At 32.8% G+C, this 20,722-nt stretch overlaps 1 protein-coding gene across 1 annotated transcript in view; it reads left to right on the top strand.

Moving 5' to 3' along the window:
- LOC106714156 overlaps nt 1-20,722 on the top strand; it is a 43,338-nt gene that overhangs the window by 12,927 nt on the left and 9,689 nt on the right. Inside the window, exons 2-5 of the mRNA XM_045679346.1 lie at nt 9,931-10,139; nt 10,457-10,592; nt 13,467-13,675; nt 17,469-17,604. Of these exons, the coding sequence (XP_045535302.1) occupies nt 9,931-10,139; nt 10,457-10,592; nt 13,467-13,675; nt 17,469-17,604 (690 nt within the window). The remainder of the gene's footprint in view (nt 1-9,930; nt 10,140-10,456; nt 10,593-13,466; nt 13,676-17,468; nt 17,605-20,722) is intronic.

Below are 20,722 nucleotides of genomic sequence, written 5' to 3'. Positions count from 1 at the left end.
GGACATTGAAATCTCCCGGCTTATCCTGACGACACTGTAATCCTATCATGTTCCTTCATCTCGATCGTTTTGCCAAGTGATTTTGGATTAATTTTAACCTATAAAGATAAAAGATTCCTTTGATTAAGATAGTGAGTCGATTGAAAGGGTTTATATTTTAAATCCAGCAACCTTTTTGCTCCTTTTTTATTTTCCTTTCTGTCACAATTTGATTTTCTAGTTATTTATTTATTTTTATTTGTTGACTGTTGTTTAATAAATTATACAGAAAAATTACTAAAAACTAATTTAAATAGTAAGGGCGGCCTTGTCGCTATAAGCGATCTCTTCTAGGCAACCCAGTGGGACAGGAGAGACTAACATGAATAAAGAAAAGATAATTGTTCTCTAATTCACAGGTAATCTATAATATGCTTGGTCTAATTATAAAATGAACAAATTCATGAAACACCATATTTATAATCTTTAGCTGAACTCTATAATAATATATTTTGCACCATAAATCATAGTTCTCAAATATATAAAATATAAAACTTTCAAAGCGCATCAATCATGTATAGTACAAAGTTTGAAATTCTATTTATTCTTAAACTAGCTGTCGCCGGTGATTTCGTTCGCGCGGAATTTAAAAAAAAAAAAAGCGTAATAGGCTATGTGTTCTTCCAGACTATATTCTACTCCTGTGTTAAATTTCATTAAGATCCGTTAAGCTGTTCGGGAGATACATTCAAACAAACATCCATCTATCCATCTCGCATTTATAATATTAGTAAGATAACTATCGAGCCGGCAATAAGTTTTTGGATTACATACTGTGATATTTTTAACTCTAGTGAATTTTATTATTAGTTACCTACTTGTATTATTTTCTTTACTAGTACTTCATTCTTACGTATTAAAATTAAAGCACTAAAAACTAGAACTAACACATCTTTGTAGTTAGAGAGAAGTATTTCCGATTGTAAGAATGCATCGCTTCTATCTTTATTTCTATTCTTGTATTAGATTTTACTATTTAACTAAAACATTTTAGTCCATTTAGAAGAGTAAAATTTTTTTAACTTTCTCTTCGTTTACACCAAAACTAAAAATAAAATTTAGAATCATATTCATGTTTGTGATATAACATTCATTCAGAAAACTTTTTACACATGAAATATAGCAGCGTCATACATAGAGCTCTAGAGTACAGGAATTCCCGTGCGACTTATTAACGCATTCCTCACCCGGGCTGTGATTCACTGGTGAATTTCAAACGCGTCCTTTCACGACCTACAGACGACGGGAGGAAGCGACTAGCGGATTATGGAATCATGTCGAAAACATTTTAAAGTGCTCAAGATATTTATGAAACTCTAAAAGTTGGATATAATTAAGACGTCGCAATAAATGCAACCGCAATTTTACTACACATACTGCAGCATTTTCAGTTAACCGTACGCAGTTTCTGAGAACTTCTATACTTATTCTTTTGTCTGTGGGTATACCTACCTACCTGTAGTACCTGCACTTCAGTCTCCTATTCTCTGGTTTTGGTGACATTAGTCACTTAGGTAAAATCAGAGACCCCATTATTATATTTCACAATACTAGAATAATGAACTCCCTACATCGTTGTCAGTTTATAACTTGTTACATACTTCAATGGCGTCATCTTTTTTTGGTTGCGTTTCGAATCTCTCTCTAGGCTTAAAAAGATCTCACATGATTTGTGGCGTCGAATATTCAGGGCGTACAAAGTTTGCTCGAGATATGTACATTCATCATTTTTAACAATGATCTTACTGTTGTTTTGGTTTTTTATTCTTTTGTCTTCCGTCTTTTTAAAATAAGAACTGTTATATTTATAAAACTCCTCTGTGTTCTAAATCAGAAGTATCTTAAAAAAAATCAATTGCTCCAAGAAAAATAAATTGAACTAACCTTTGGTTTCTGAGACCAAAATATCTGTATAAAACATATCGTCATTCCTCTCATTTATATTTGACAAAACAGAGATAACAATTTTTTTTTAAACATAGATTTTGGCCTCACATATAGACCCATAAGACCACCACGCATACTTTTTCATACTAAAACGTATCTACTAAGGAGATACTGTGGGACTCATTTATTTATTTGCTAATTCCTATCAAAAAATGTAAATAACAAATCAACATAATTTTGCCTTTAGTCGTTAGTAATGTAAAAATAAATAAAAATATGTGATTCGTCAAATTTCAGCAGTTAATTTCTCACATGTTCAGAGGTTCGTAAGTAAATGTAAACACATTAGTGAGGGCCTTTTGATGGCAAAGGTGCTTCCCTTCACGGCATGATGAACAAATATACAATTACAGAAATATGTTCAACGATTCAAATGTGAGAATTCTCTTCGACACAATGTAAATAATAATAAAAGTTGTTGAACGACAGGATTAATACTGTTGAAAAACAAGTGTTTATTTGTACTATAGTCGAATTTTTAATTAGACGAAGCTAACTGACAGTAGCTAATGTCACTTTGTAAAATAATGTTGCCACATTTAAAGTTATAGTGATGCGTTCAGTTCTCGCTCAATCAGATGAATGAACAATGAGTGTGAATCATCATTTCAAACTATAAAAGAATATTATTTCTATTTGTAAAATGTATGGTATTTGTAAATATGTGGTCGAGCCACATGATCGATAATGTTTCAGACAGATTTATTATTAATGTCGCCAAAAGCGATAGTGATGATTTTTTTCTGATGATGATTAAAAATGTAATAAACGATGTTTTTGATTTTCATTACCTACCTTTAACTGCTATATTTTATACATCTATAGTTTCAACTACATGATGTAGTGAATAGGAAAGTCTTACAAGTATCCTCGCAATGTTTTCCTTTATGTTAAAAACACTCGGTATTCAGTATAGGTAGATACTATAGGAACATAGTCGTCGAAAACTCGTTGGTATGTACAAAGTACGACTAAAATTCAATTCAGAAATTTCATTCATTCAGGAGTTTTTTCAATCATTCAATTTGTCACAACACTATTTATATTTCATCAAAAACTGACAACACAGTAAACGTCAGCTAGCTTCGTCTAATTAAAAATTCGACTATACATCTGCCATGTCTATACCACTCCTAATAAATCTTGGTCACAATTATGTCAATTCTGCCAAGATTTTCTTCCTTCACATTTAGTTTAATATAGTTCGTACGAATACCCTCTGTAAATAATGTTAGTGCAAGAAAACTTTTTACAAATGACGGAGCAATTCTTTTAGGTCCTCAGCAGAAAGTGCATTTGCATGTCGTTTAAGATGCGACACCAAATGTGAATATCTGCCTCGAAGGACCATTTACAATCATGTTACCAATTAAATTAAAATCTGAAAGCAACTTCCAGTGTTGCAACACTATTACAAAAACAGATTGGCATCTCTATCATTAGCTTCGGTTTTTCGGCACTATATAATTTTAACCAATAGCCTTAATAATTCCGTAACAATCCAAGATAGTTCGGTTGCGCCATGATAAAATGGATTCAGTTAATTTAAGAAATCTACTTAACTATATTTTGTTCTTCAAATATATTATAATGCAATACTAACACCATTATCTATTGCGTAGTTTCCCTATGCAAACAATTGTACCTTCACGTTTGAATTTTTAAAGAGGGCAAACGTTATTTTCGGGTAAGGACTATAAAAATGTCAGAGTGATTGAAATATACCTTTTTAACGCTTACAATTGGTAAATTTCCTGAAAGTACAGTTATAACACTTTAGAATGGATAAACTATCGGATTTTCTTTTGATTGTTCTTTTTTATAATGATCATATTTTACAATGTTGCTTTATAATAAAGTTTGAAGCTTTAGTTTTGTGATGCTAGTAGCTGTTAGCCCTAATTCGCACAGGCGCTTCTATAATGCCACGTTAAAACTCTAATTTGGCGGTTCTCAAGCGACGAACTCTTTAAAATCATACTTGTTCCGTTCGTCCTGCGTACAAAATACAATATCGCGCGTTTTAAAAACGCTGCCTTATGAACAGAAACATTGAATTGTATTTGTTATATTTGAACGCTTTTTTAACGCGCGATAAATAACGCCCGTGCGGTGTTATGGTAGCAAATATTGTTGAAAGCTCTACCACCATAAATGTAACTATGAACTAATTATAAATACACGGTCAGTAGTTTTTTTTAATCAACTATACACTCTTTCACAACATCACACTTAAATAAAAAACGTGCTGGCATCTGAAATCTGAAAAACATAATGTTTAAAAATATTTACTGTCGATTGTTCAAAGTAAAAAAAATGAGAACAATTGTTTTAATGTAAACTCCATACTAAAACCACTTTACATATAGAATAGAATAGATAGATAGAAGTAAAACGCATCAACGCGATATTATTACAGAAGAAAAGAAATCTCTTGAACATTTTCACAGTATTCCATTAGTCATATTTTAAGCTTTCATGCATTCTCTGCGCTTAGGAGAGATTTGACTTTTAGATTCCAACGTTTTAAACATTTGTGGCTTGATTTCTTCTATGATAAATTTTATAGAACTTGATTCATGTATACTTTATTTTAAGTCAAACCCGTAACCCTGAGGGGTAGACAGAACTATTGGATTGTTTAGCGCGAGCAACACATCACTCTCGTTTTTTCTAACGACTTCATCATCAGCTCACTAAACTTCCTCACTTAGTGGCCACAGTCAACCACGCTGGCTCAGTGCGGGTTGCCTGACTTCGCAAATATCTTTGAATAATGCAAATATGTTAAGGTTGCATCACGATGTTTTCCTTCATGTACCCATATGTATATCGAAAATCGAAATACATATAGGTACATGGCGGGATTCGAACACAGGACCTGCAGATAACAAGTCAGGTGCTTAACCACTAAGCCACTGACGCTCTTCTACCGACTTATACAGGAATAAATATTTGCGAAGACTATTTCTTTATTTGTGCACTACTCTCAACTCAAGTCTAATTCTTTGTGTGTGGTACAAACGTAGGACATAATCTGGAAGAATACATTGTTTACTTATTAAGTTTTCTTTTAATATCGCGCGGACGGAGTTGCGGGCGACAGCTAGTTCTAAATATACTTTCATATCTTACATATAAGTTTAGAGATTTTATTATTCAAATTTATACACAAACAAAGATTGTTTTAAGTGAATTTGTTTTGACATCGTATAACAAAGTTGTTATAAAATCGAAAAAGAAATTTAAATTTAAAACAGAAATAAATCAACGCTGCTAATTAGGTACATCGTTAATCTATAATTATCTCGGAGCGCTGAGGCGATGTGATGAACATGCGGTCGGCTTGCGCTGCACTTATGAGTTGTTTTTTTTTTACTTTTTCCGTAAAGTGGTAACTCTGTATATTTTAGATAGAATAACTCTGATGTGAAGTAACTAATTTACGAGTCGACAAGGACGTTATAAGACTTATATATCAAAGTATCGCGTTTTAATTAAATTTTCCGAGATTAAAACCAACTAGATTAGTAATTTCCACACTTAAACTTATTCGTCGCTTACTAATCGTCACTTAAACTTATAAAAATAGAATTTGCCTAAATTTTTCGTGCTGACGTAAATTACTTATCGTTAAAAATTTCATCTACATTTATAGTCTTTGAAGATTTCGCTGCAAAAGGTTATTTAAAACATCATGAGCACCAGATCAAAGTTATAATATTAAATATAATATTTTCCTTTGAGTCTAGGAAATGAAGAAAGCTGCTATTGACAGACGGAAACTTTGAAAGTTAAATGATTACTTAAAATACTGGCCGGCTCCAATGATAAGTTATGGTATTTATATCTTATTTTATTCAACTTAAATTTCTCCAATCGTGTTAATTTTATAAATTTTAATCCTCGTATAGTTCAAAGTTCGTCCTCCAGTCACATGGTTCCACCCAGTATTTTAATTATTAATTAAACAGTTCCTTAGTGTATATTTCTCATACTTTGTTACTAACCGATCGTTTCTGAGTCTAAAATATTTGTTTAAAACATATCGTCATCCTTGTCATTTGATAAAACAGAGTTAACAATATTAAAACACAGTAATTATCCTTTAGTGATCGAATTAACGATAAACGAACGACACGAACACGAAAAATTTAGGCAAATTCTATTTTTGTTTTTAATTAAAGGTGCGGCATCATATCAACCTGATAGTAAGACAAATATATAGATTCAATGCAAAGAGTTTATATTAAATAAAATAGTTGAGTAAGTTAAATGGATGTGATGATCCCGTGACAGTTATAACATGTAAAAAAATATTCACCTGCAAACATTGTTTGACTTTTGATTACAGTACTTTTGCTTTAATTAGGGAGGGGACGCATAGGAAGGGGACATATACTCTTTCTGTGCGTCTCCCACTCCGTTGATTAAAGGAAGGCAATGCATCTGCATTTCCGGATGTCTATGGGCAATGGTCAATTCTGGTGGCCGTTTGCTCGTTGGCCAAAGCCACATTTTGATTTATAATAAAAAAATAGTCTGTAAACAGTCCAATGTGCGTATACTGCATTTGTTGACATAAATTCCTAAGTGCACATAAGTAACAAAGCATTAGTACAAGGTCGTATGTGACGATATTGTGTGTAGTCAATAGAGATTTCAGATGTGATCAAACGACAGGTTTCATACACTTTATTGGGGCGAGGTCAACACTATCTATGGAATGATATAAATATCTCCTTTTATTATTTATCTCCTTATATTATGAAAATTTACGCTTTAGTCTAGTTTAGTTTAAAATTACGTTTATAAATAAGTTGAACTTTGTTATAACTAGAGCAGGCGCTTTGTAAATAATAACAATTTTATCAATAATATTAGAATATGTAGGTTCAAATAGAAAGATGAACCCTTTTACCGACGATTATTTATTACATGAGAGCCATTAAATATAATGAAATACAAATTTTGGAAAGAACCTGGCCAAATATACACCATCACTATATTGTGACAGCTATAACTTATTATGCCTCATAGCTGTTTATTTAAAAAAAAAAATGTAAGCATCACAGTGTTTTACAAATATTCATACCGTACGACATTAATTCCATTCGTTAAAGTCACGAATGCTCATAATTTAGAGGAAAGCTACAAATGGGAACACGTTTTCCACAGCGGGGCCGATAAAAATAAAATAATGAGATCGTCGGTAGTCGGTATACGACAGACAAACAACAATCCGAGATTTATCCATTTATATTTAGACTCGGCTTAGCGATGAGATGGTAATGTAGCGAGTTTTATTATTATAAATAACTATAACATCGCTAAATTATACCTATCATGAAACGTGCTGCAAAAAAAGTTAAAAACGTTATTTATTTTTGTTATTGATGAATAATTAATTATACAGATAACAAATATATTTTGTTCGTATAATGTTATGTCTTTCTTTTATAAAATTTATAGTATTTTTATTTTTAAAAATATAAAGACCAAACATCGTAAACTTAACTTTTCTACTGTTTCTATCTCAGTTCTGATTTTATATCAATACTGAGATAAAACATGTTATATAAAAATTACAAAATTGCTCCGAAATTTTTTAAATAGTGATATAAAGTAAATTGAAAACATTAAAATGAAATACATGAAATATATTAATTTATTGTATATTTATTTGTATAAAATTATGATTATCGATGTCATTCTATCCACATAATGTATTTCAGGTCTAATAATATTATGTTGACATTTGGTTTTACTGTTCGTTAACATATAACTTAGCCCTGTTAGGCGAAAACTTCCTGAAGAAACACAAGTCTTATCTCTTCCCTAAAACTACACAATATATTTAAAATCACTTTTGTTGTAATAAATATCTCAATATACTAAAGTAGACAATTTTTAAACTTAAAAAAAGAATTTCTCGATTCCTTGCGTTGTTATAAAATACTCAATAGAAACAATTTTTATCATCTTACAATAAGCAATTTAAAATGTCAAAAGTGCACAACTCGATGCTGGCAACATAAAAGCGTATCGGGAAAAGAAAAAAGAAAGCAAAACGTCGGAGCCGGCGTGGAAATATTGCAAGGCGGGCGTAGCAGGTGCGCGACTCCAATAAGAAAGCGAGGGAGAGTTTAGATATAAACTTATGGTTATTGTCGTGTTATTGGTCGACGAGTTAAAGATGTTTAGTAAGGGATTTATTCGGGGTCTGTTTATTTTATTTTCTATGAGCCAAATAGAATTGCGCCGGCTGTTATTAAATTTCTCCCATCCTCGGAACGTAAGCAACGGCTCAGTCGTTGGGCTTACGTTTTTTTTCCTTTGTAGTTTGTATAAACGGTTGGAATTGTTCAGTGAAACAAATGGAGGACTTTAGTGACAGTATTTCTTTTATTTTTTATTCACATTTGTATATTCTCTTTTCTTCTGTAACGTGAAATATATTACTTTTGAACTTATCACCTTATTTGTACTTTGTCTAAAGATTTTCATCTTCATGCCTACTCGAAGAATTATTCTCATATCAAAATTATCAAAAGCATACGACGTACAAGTTAAAAAAAAGAAGATCGAATACAGTAAATAATAAAGATGAGTTAAAATTTTTAGAGGCCAAATAAGGTAAAAGGTAAAACAAAAATATTCTTGAACTTACTATCAGTAGAGTTTGGTATCATTTTAGTATCTATATCTATATATATAAAAGAAAGTCGTGTTAGTTACACTATTTATAATTCAAGAACGGCTGAATCGATTTGACTGAAAATTGGTGGGCAGGTAGCTTAGAACCAAGAAACGGACATAGGATAATTTTTACCCCGTTTTCTATTTTTTATTCCGCGCGGACGGAGTCGCGGGTAAAAGCTAGTATGTATATAAAAATTTATTGCTGTTCGTTAATCTCACTAAAACTCGAGAACGGCTGAACGGATTTTACTTATCTTAGTCTTGAAATGTTCGTGGAGGTCTAGGGAAGGTTTAAAAGGCGAGAAAAATTAAGCCGCTATTAAGTTTTTTTTTCCTGCGCGCGGACGGAGTCGCGGGCGACAGCTAGTAAATCATAAAACGAGTTTCGCTCAAGTAACAAAACTAACTCACTTCTTAGTTTTTATTGCCGTAGAAGTTGCAGTTAATAAAATTTCAGTTCCCATATTTAAAATCAGTGCTCTTTTACTAAAGAATAAGGTGATAGATGTACTTACGACCTTCATAGTAGTTAATTTTTATTTTTAATAGTTAGTTAAATGCAAGTGTATCGTTAGAGAGCTATACAATGAAACGAAAAGAACTCATACGAGTTTTTTATAGATTTTTCAATGCTTACTTAGAACATGATTAAGTAAAAAAATAACATGATTCGTATTTAATTTTCGTTACCTAATTTGTAAGATAACTTAATATATATCTTATGAGAACTTCGTGCATCACAATGATATAGAAATTATATTTTCAGTTCCGTTTCACGTCCGTGCGAGCGATGGAGCTTAAAAACCGTTGCATATGGATTAAAATACGTTGCAACGAGAACAGAATATGTGAGATCTACTCCACTAGGATTTAAATTCTACGCATTAGTTCCCATTGAAAGCGCATGTACATACGTTTTTTTTTTTACAAAAAGGAAAAAAAAATAAATAGTTATTTTTTATGCCAGGTATTTTTTCTGATGGCTGCTACATTTATTTAATTATTTTTGTGTGCAAAAAAAAAATCACAAATAAAGCTACAAAAATAAATAAATCACATTTAAATGTTTTGTCAGAAAATTATTATGTAACATTGTTGTATTTAAAGTACGAAAAAATCATCAATATATCTTTCTTACCGTGAGTTTTTTTAAACTCTGTGATATGCGTTATTTTAAATATCAAATGTTTGAATGTAGAGTATTATCACTATTACAAACATTTTTTTTTTCTTTGTCCACAGAAGCTGGTGGGTTCCGTACCATGGAACTCCGAATCACACCACGGGTCGTGCAGCGAGGAAGAAACGTTACAATGGCCTGCATACATCAAGTACCCGACAGTGAAATTTATTCTGTACAGTGGTACAGGGGTACGCAGGAGTTCTATAGATACACCCCACTAGAATCTCCCACAACTAGAGTAACACCCGTTAATGGAATTAAAGTTGATGTGAGTATAATCAGTAATCTTATTAATAATAGAAATAAAAAAAAACGATGAACTCTTCATAATATTATTATTATAAAAAACATACTTGTAAGATATTTATTATTATAAATTTAATGAAGGACAAGTACGTTAATATGTTAGTTAAAGTTGGAATATTTTAGACCTAAAATTTTTAGATTCCAGAAGATTCCTATTATGATTCTGGTTTAGTCGCAAATATTTATAAGGCGAAATCAAACCCATAATTGTCTTCAGTTACTTTACCAGTTTCACATAATGTAACTTTTTAAATACATTACATTAATTATATTCAACAGAGACTTAACTCGAACGAAACACATGTGGTTTTACTACGTGTCTCGCCGACTCTGAGTGGAAACTATAGCTGTGAAGTTATACAAAACGCTCACACATTCCCTCACTACACCGCCACGGCGAGGCTCGACGTCGTTGGTAAGTATTTAAAATCCTACAATGTAGCTTTTGTGAATTATTGGTTAAATGGGTACAAAAAAACGGTGGCTGTTGTGTTTTTGTATAGATTACAGTTATCAGTTATCTTTAAAGAAAGACTTGGACGTTAAAAAGTACTGCTAAATTTTATAAAAGTGTTTTCTTTGGTCATTCATTGAATCATTGGATATGAGTAGTATATATTAGTTTGTTTGTACGACTAAACGCCGTTTCGGAGATTACTCGACACAAACACGATCTTACGGACAGACATAAAGACAAAAATTGCTTTTTAGTTATCGTCTATTAAATAACATAATGTGTTCGAAATACGTTTTTGTTCGATATTAAATACAGACAGTCCAATTTTATTATTATGTATAGATGAAAATGCTGCGCAAGCTTTTGCAGATTGCGTAAGATACAAGGCATGTATGTGGTTAAACTATACTATGAGTATTTCTTGACAAATAAAACAAAAGAAAGAGAACGAAACAAGCTAAACTACATCTTAAAAAATTGTGCTATCAAAAATATTTGTTGATTTCATCGAACCGATATTGTACCTAATATAAAAATTACATAAGCTTTTGTAATCTAAAATTTATGTCGTTGAAATAAAAAGTTTTGCAAGGATTTTATTTATGACTATATTTTGCGTACGTATCCAATAACTTGGGGAATAACTGCTAAGTCTCGGCTAGATAAAAGTACTTACGGTTTGGGACTTTGCTATTCCGGGTTTAATATGTCCAGTAATGCCATTTTTACGGGACTTTGATTCAGATAAGAACAACATTTGCAATTATATGATGTTTTGTCAGCAAAAATCTAAGCGTAGCCAACTTTTGCCAGTTCACTTTGCAGTACGCGAGGATTTCTTTAACTTCTACTCTGTTTATTTTATACTCAGAATTCTCATACAAAAGTTTAATAAACCGCATGATGGAAAATGCGATTTTGTTATAGTTTTGACACAATTCAAAATCCAATTCGCTTACGGAGGAAATAGGATACTGAGATTAATCGTCTTCTTAAGACATTCAGAATCTCTATGTATATAGCTTATGTACATATACATATTTACCTGTATATATTGCCTGATTTTTTAATGACAATTTTTTTATTATCTTTTTAAACTTGAAATGTTTTCCTCCGAAAAACTCATTCCTTTTGCATATTAATATTGTAAACTATTTTATATGTGTCCATATCAAAAACGTAATTTGAGATCTCGTTGAAACCACTACAAGTTACAAATCGTATCACGTAATAGATATTCATTCGGAATAGAGTGGATCAAGACAGTAAATGCTTACGTTCCGTACAAATAGGAACGATTTAAAACTTTTTCCTTGTATCAAGTCCAATCTAACTGTCTGTTGCCCTTAAACAGTTTTTGCTAACAAAATGAAAGGGAGCGAAACAAAGGGAAATTCTTACGGACTAACTTCCTACGTGCGGAAATTTACCTTCCAGTTTTGGTATGCTTTTAGTTTAGAAAGCTTTGTAAGAAGTTCACAGTCTCCGGAGTCTATTTACGTCTTAAGTTGTCAATCTAAAAGGGAATTAGGTATCTAATAGGGTGAAGCGTCCGACTCCATTATGCTTCATTGTACATTGAGATGTTTAGATTTAAATTACATCACTGATTTCTATAAAAGCGACGTTGGCTCAGGGGTCAGCGAATCACTTGAATTGTAATCTGCAGGTGCTGTGTTTGAATCCCGCCATGTGTTAAAATGATTGTCGATTTACATATGTATATTTATCCGACGTTCTTATGTTGAAAGAATACATTAATGCAACCTGCACAATCTGCGAAGAAATTCAAAGATATGTGTGAAGTCAACCCGCCCTGGGCCAGTGTGGTTGATTATTTCCTAGTCACCACTAAGTTAGGGTTGGCTCCGAGCACCTCATTAGGGACGTATAGTGAGCTAATAATGAGAACAGATTTCTCTCATGTATTTAGTATTCAATATATGCTATTAGGTGCCTAGAATAGGAGCACATTATTTTATAAGTGAGATAGTTTTAAAACATTATTAAATATAAGCGTGACGTATGACATGCACAAATATTGAAACTTTTAGAGAAAGTCATTAAATTTTCATAGCATTCCTAGAAGCGGGGTATGACTGGTAGTTATGACGTTTTCATTTCCCCGCGACCATATATCACGTTATATCAGGAACCCAATCTATATACTGTTCTATAATATTAGTTTAATCTTTCCAGTTTAATACTAAATGCCTTAAGGGGTTTAGAGCTTTGACGTTCCATAGTACAATTATTGTTTAATACAAAGATAATCTTACAACTTCAAATTTATTTGGTAAAAATTACTTACTCAAATACATAAAATATCAATTTAAAAAGCGTTGAATTATTCAACCCTTCACACGATCGACGTGTTTTTTTAATGAGTAGATTCATGCAATTTAATGATAATCTATTTTATTTTATAACCTCATTAAAACGGCTACACTTGTTATGGCTGGCATAAAATTTTATTTATATTTTTGAAGTTAGAACTGCACAATTGCTTAACTTCTTATTTATTGTAAAAATGGCCATAGAAACACCTGATAATTTTGCGCCATTGAAAACAACTTTTTTCTTTTTAAATAATACGAATGTCAACACCGAAAAATCAACAAAAATCATAGATTTTTCAAGATAACCGAAAATTTAATTTGAAGAAAGAAATAAAAAACATTTATAACCTCACTACGAAGCTTAGACTGATAGATGTCTAGTCTAGTATTGTAGTAGTCGTTTTTAATTAGTTCTGAATGACTCAGTAAAGTTTTACTACTAAAAGATTTGACTGATCAATAATAGGTACTATAAACTTAATTCTGTATCCAGGTATAGGCGGCCTACGAGCTACAGAGCTACGGATCTCTCCGCCTGTAGTGCAGCGCGGGTCGGACGCAACGCTCGCCTGTCTCTACGAGCTCACAGACGCCCCTCTCTACTCTGTCAAGTGGTACAGAGGACGACACGAGTTCTACCGCTACTCGCCCACTGAACAACCAGCCACAAAGATATTTCCGTTTGCTGGAATTAACGTTGATGTAAGTAAAACTAATCCAAAAAAGATGTGTGTATTCTATGCTTAATCTTCACGCCTGTAGCCTATAAGGAGTAGACAGAAACTGTTTTACAATATCGTAATTACCACTTATTCTCCATCCAGACTTATATAATCTTCGATGATGTCTGAGTTCTTGATATTAATCATTGTTAAGACCTTATCCTATAACTAGCTTTATGACGTTGGCGAATTAGGAAAAAAAAATGCAAAAAGAGCATATTAGTACTATTTAATATAGACGTGTTTTTGAAATACAAATGCAATACTGAATCATAACTTGATGCCGTTTCGATGCCACATATTATGAATATGACGACTTCAGTTAAACAACTATAAAGTTAGTTCTACGCTCATCGCATACTAAACATTTGAAGAGTTTGCTCATTTTAAAGTTTTGAACACAAATATGACGAATTTTCCATCTTCTATTCAGACTATGTTTTACTTAATTGGTACATGTGTTTTTGTGCAATAGATGCCACACTTTTTATATGGTGCCCATGTAGTTTAGTATTATAATATTTTCCTCTAATATTTAATTTTAAAAGCTTATGCCGTTATAGCAAAAAATATACTATATTTCTTTACATATTTTTAAAACGATAAACATTTAAAAAAATTTTAATACTAGCTTTTACCCGCGACTCCGTCCGCGCGGAATAAAAAATAGATAACGGGGTAAAAATTATCCTATGTCCGTTTCCTGGTTCTAAGGTACCTGCCCACCAATTTTCAGTCAAATCGATTCAGCCGTTCTTGAGTTATAAATAGTGTAACTAACACGACTTTCTTTTATATATATAGATAGATTAGTAACTAAATTCAATTAGTTTGAAGAACAGCTTTTGAATATTCAGAAACAGATCAAAACATAAAACAGATTTCACGGACCATTAATCACTGGATTATTAACAATATGAAGCGTTCTAAATTAATTTCTATTACAACCCACTTTCCAATCTAATGCCGTAAAATGTAAGACGAAGCGATTAGGTTTTGTAAAAAACTGCAAAATAAAATTTACTTAGAGTTAGAGTACTTAGAGACTGTACTTAGAGTTTGTGAAATTGAATCTGTGTTAAACAACAAATAAAATATTTTATTTTACTCTAGGTTTATTTACCATACGTTATTCAATACAATTAAACTCATGTCAATTCATATAATATTAAGCTAATATACTGTTAGAGAGAAAAATCAACACTGTGCCGCTGTATCGGCGCAACACTAGACCTACAAACATATCAACGCTTACATATGTCCCCTCACTACAGCTACCTGACACTTGGTTTTGGTAACTTTTGGCGCGCCATTCGCTCCAAATGGTTTTAACTAATAATGTCTAAAAATACTTGTAAAACCTCTCAACAGTCTGTTACATATAGGATCTTGAACTATTAATTGCAGATGCTTATGATTGCTTCTCACAACTAGGACTTCTTGTGTGAAACAGTACTAGTTGTGGGAAACAAGTTGTTTTAGTGATTTATGTTCATCTAGACCATCCCTTACTTTTAAACATATTTTATTTAATTTTAAATTACGTCAGCATTCAACTATATAGCACTTAATTAATTAATCCGCTTTATTTTATAATTCAAGCAAGATCACAAAGCTCTCTCGCTTGAACGCTTCCGAACAATATTCAATAATACAATGTTATTGTGTTCGTTTAGCTCCTTTGTTCCTGGGTATAGATTAAGCAATTAATGCCTGATTTTTGTTGGTTATAATATTATTTATTTGTAAACTAAATCTTTTGCAATATATACAGTTTTACTTTAGTCTTGTCATCAACTAAGAAACAATTATTCGTTTTTAAGTTCATATTTTCCTTTAAAAATCGTTTTTGTCTAATTCAGTAATGAAAAAGATTTATGTCTTCGTATAGGATAAGAAAACCTTCGTCACTTTTCAAATTCATTCCTTTATCAAGACGTCGACATTTAGTATCTTTTCTACTAATCAGATGATTGTGTAAAATTGGACTTAATTGGTATAAAAATAAGGTTTAATATTATACAGCTGTAATTTTATTTTCAAATATTTTTATCCAAAACTAACAATGTTAAAAATGGCTTCTTCAAAGTGATTAATTTTATTTTCACAAAGTCTATCGAATAATTAAAATTGAATTTTTACTAATGCTCTATTATCTAGATATAATGTCTACTTTCTAACATATATATATCCTACGCGTATGATAATTTAGTCAACAGTCTATTATAAAAAGAGTTATCGATCTTACTTTGCCCCTAAGATAGGACTAAACGTAAATTATTATTAATGGTAATGGGGCAATAAAGCACTTGACTGCGTTGTCTCCCTAAACATTATTTATGTTACAGTCCTTCACGAAGGTCTTCTAGCTAACATACAGCTTTCTTAAACATATATATAAACTGACCTCTTGGTAAGTAACGGGTAACTGGAGGTCAGTGACATTTGATTTAGTTGTGATTTGTTAAACAACAATGAGGTTATGCAGTATATCAAAATGTGGGCAGAGGAGTAAAATTCTTTCTAGTGTCGATGTGCTAGAATGTATTCATCGTAGACCATTGACCTGAAATACCTCACATCGGCTGCAGTAATTCGTTTGAATAACCACAGGCTCTTAGATCATAAGGACGTATTGTCGTTATCCTTCTTTAACGATATAGTGAATGTGAGGGATGGACATAGAATGTTTTTTTAAAAATTTTGCACTGTTTACAGTTAGACAGAGTCTTCTTGAAATTAAATATGAAAAAGGTAATCGTTATTTAGCATAATATCAAAGCGAAGCAAAGGCACACTTTCAAACTTAACAACAAAAGCCTTTTTGTTTTACCTATGCTTGTCTCTTTGAAAGTTAGTTATCTAACAGTATGTTTTGTATGCAAACTTTGAATGCCTAATGAATAACGAATCCCAAAGAATGTTTTTAAGAATTTAATGATGACATAATACTTTGATTTTCACAATGAACATTTCTTACAAAAAAATATAGCATGTTTTCTGTTTTCTTCATAGCAGTTAGTTGGCTATTTTTTACGTAACACTGCCATATTTCACCGACGTCTACGCGGCAGATGTTCATAAATCCAACTCCTTTATCAAGAACTCTTATTTCTTGTGATAATAACCTGATGGGTCATTTTCCAGCTACCGTCTTGTTTTTATTTTGTATTGTATTAGAGCTCAGTTTATACTGGTTATATCAGACATTAATAACAGCGGTCGGTCTGAAAACGGACCGTAATCTATCGTGTTTTGCCTTTTTGCCTTCGAATGTGATAAGCCTAGAGAAAATTGTATGGCGCTTAATGAAAAAAATAAACTTGCTCGAGATAAAACAAGGATTAGATATTAAGGAAGTGTTTTTTGTAGTATGCAAATATATTTACTCACCAATTTTTTCTCTATTAAAATGTTGTAAACATTTTTGAAAAACACTGAAAGAGTTGAGTAAATAATATTTTTAAACCAAAAAAGTTCGTTAAAAACAACTTTGTTTTTTTAATTAGGACATTTTGTTTTGGTAAAATGTTTTCAAAGTTCTTTGACCATTCAAAGCAGTAATAAATCTAATATAACGAAGTATCCGCTGCTCATTGACATCTTCAACAATTTGTTAGGTGGAGATTGCCTTCAATGCTCAGAGTAATGGACGTGAAGAAAGAGGATACCTATCTTTGCTAAGAAAATGCAGAGACATTTGAAATTCACTTTAAATTGCGAAAATTGTAGTAACATTGAAGTTTCGATAGTATACTATGCATTTGTTTCAGCTGGCAAGATCTAATCAGAGTCAAGTGGTACTAACTCGGGTGAGTTTTGGTCTCTCCGGCAACTTCAGTTGCGAGGTGACAGCTGATGCGCCATCTTTTGCTACATCCATTGTTTCCAACAATATGGAGGTTGTTGGTAAGTTTATATTGAATTCAAAATTTGTTTACTTTTTTATAATCTGTGACGTGGATGCCTTCAATAATAGGATGAGTCAGTTAATATAAGAGTAGTTCCTTTTTTGAACCACTTGACATCAGATGGTGTCGTGGTCAAGCTCTATTTTAATTGTATCCACACTGAAAATATGTGTACTTCATTTGTTTTAAACGATAAAAAAGACTACAATTTACATTTAAATGTTCGCCGTCCCCGACGCTTCATAGAGGTGCAGTCAATGGGATTTGTCACTTTAGAACTTCCACCTGAACAAAATATGTAATCTCAAAAACAGACACAAATATTTCAATTCGTATTATGTGTTCCGTTCGATGTCCGAAGTCCTTTATGAGAGTACATCGCTTCATTCCTTCCGGTGCGCCCCAATTCACGTCACGTGACAGCTCCGCTAGCGCCACTGCCGACACCAGCGCCTCTAGCGGACCTAACCTGCAACTCCAAAACCCGGGAGCACGCCACCAAGCCACCACCTTGTCATTGTTGCGTCGTTTTTCAAACCGAACGGTCGTCCCTAGGTTTTCAAACAAATAGTTCTTTAAAAAGTTCTTTATTACAAAGTTATAAGTTAAAAATTTTTTGAAGAAGTGCGTCACGTGATATTAGAAGAGTCTACAAGAAAACTTCGACGGTCGTGAGTATAACAGCGTTAACAGCCGGCTGTTGAACCCTCTAGCTGGCCCAGCCACTTAGGGTATTCAACTTGGCGACTTTCATCACCCTACGGGGAAAGTCGTCGTTGCCGAATGCTGCAGAACAAATGGACGAAACGAGTAAGTTCTGATGGAGCCTCGAGACGTTTGTGCGGTTCGAAGACCCAAATGCAGCTCCAGCATTAACGATAGCGATGCTCGAACCTTGCGTGAGCTGCGACTTCAGCTTCGCTATCTCCATACTAAAGATCATGGAGGAAATGGAAATTTTATATCCTTATCGATGTCGTTTTACATACTTAAGTTGACGTTCCACATTACGGAACGCTAGTTCATTGACCTATTTGAAATACTTCGATAATACTTCCATTATTCTTATGTTGCGTACGTGTCAATTTGTACATTATGAGATTACTGAAGCGTATTGTAACAATCAGGAAATCGTTGGGGCGTGTCAAACTCCGTACGAATTGCCGAATTCGAAGCCAACTACCTCGCAAATAGTTCGATATTATAGAATAGTTAGTTAAATAAATGTCATTACAAGTAAAAAAGTTCACTGTTCTCTTGGTTTTTACAGTATAATCTTAATCGAAAAGGTTAGTGTTTCTTTTGTTCAAACCGAAAAAGTATACACTGTCTTGCAAAAAATAAAAAGAAAATTACAAGGTACATGTGTAATAATCGTCTATAACGAAATTTGCAATTAACCAAGATCGTTAACATGTCATTTGTTTTTTAAATATGTTCTACGTGCCATATGTTTCCAAGATGTTAATTTATTGAAATACATTTATTTCAAATGGATAATCCTTACCGTACTGGACGAATTTTAGTACGTCGATTACACTCAACCTTAAGTGCTACGATATACGAAGCTATAGAATAGTGTGTCAAGATACCTTTTTGGCAGTGCTCACCACGACACGCCCTCTTAGTTTCGCTACACATTCTTGTCATTGTAGCTGTTTAAACTCGTACCGCGTACGTGCTGTTCGTATTGTTAAATAGATTTCTGTCTAATGATTCATACGCCTGATACAGAGGCATAGTAATAACTTTAGCAAAGTGCGGTCAAATTATTAACCTTCGTAAATAAGTTATTTGTACGTCTATGCCATGCAATGAGTCGCCACCCGGTTTAGTGTTGCTAAGAATAGCTGCATGAAAATTCCTTTAATGGCTGTCATTGGATCCCCCTTTTAGAAGTTATTATTCTAAATCGTACCAATTGTGAAACTCAAAACAGTCGCGAATATTGACATTATCGAAAAAGAAAGAGGGGGAGGGGCAATAAATAGGATTAGGATAAAACAAGGTGACTATAGGTTATTTGTGGTGGCTGTCTGGCGCAATCTCACCATGTAGAATCCAGAGTTTTAATAACAATCATTGTTAATTACCTTTTATTTTTTAATCACCTTTAATAAAATTTTTACTAGTATTTACTCGCGACTCCGTCCGCGCGGAATAAGAAATAGAAAACTGGGTAAAAGTTATCCTATGTCCGTTTCCTGGTTCTAAGCTACCTGCCCACCAATTTTCAGTCAAATCGATTCAGCCTTTCTTGAGTTATAAATAGTGTAACTAACACGACTTTCCTTTATATATATAGATTTTTCTTTGTACTAGAAGTGATACAATCATATCAACTAGTTTTAGAACACATTTGTGTAAGAATTTAATAAAAAAAAAAAAAAAAAAAGATGGAACGATAGTCATGCCATTGTAGCTCCAATTTTATAAGTACCCGCTATTACCCGTACACTCAGTAGCAGAGAACAACAGACAAAGCGAACATTATCTTAATACTATGTTGTCAATTAATCGAGTTGCAACCTTTAGTTTTATTTTGATACGAAATAGTTTGTGGTACTAAGTATTCGGGTTCCTTACAGATATGCTCGTCTATCTACAAATCTACCTCTATCTGTGTCTATCTACAAATTTATTGTCGCCTATCGATGGCTCAATATTTTCATGGCGCTAAGGTCGCGCAGACTGCACACTTCGGTTTTTAAGGTGAATATTTTAAGATCACGTTGTAATGAACTTGTACTGTGCATTGCGGTTGTATATGGGTGACATACGTTTGTCATTGAAGCTTGACCTTCGTTTCTGCTAATCCATTACGTCACATATGTTAGCGGATGACGTGTCTGCAGTTGCACCGATGCTTTGTACATCTGTCAATTTGGCCGGTCGTCCGTTTTCGCAACCACGGTTTATGTCAACTAAAATACCTGAACGACTTCTTGATTGTGAACAAACGCAGAGTTTTACGTAACGTATGCGTATCGCTGCTTAAGCGCAAGCTCAAGCGCTTTTACACGTAAAACAAGTCAAGACTTCCAAAATGTTTGCCCGGGAAAAGATGAGATGGGATCGCTTAGCATTTGGCAATTGACCTCTTGAGCTGGCCCTGC

This window comes from Papilio machaon, chromosome 9 (assembly GCF_912999745.1).
Source record: "Papilio machaon chromosome 9, ilPapMach1.1, whole genome shotgun sequence".
In the NCBI taxonomy this organism is placed as follows: domain Eukaryota; kingdom Metazoa; phylum Arthropoda; class Insecta; order Lepidoptera; family Papilionidae; genus Papilio; species Papilio machaon.
Note: the sequence above shows the minus strand (reverse complement) of the source record. Positions and strands in the feature narration are given on the sequence as shown.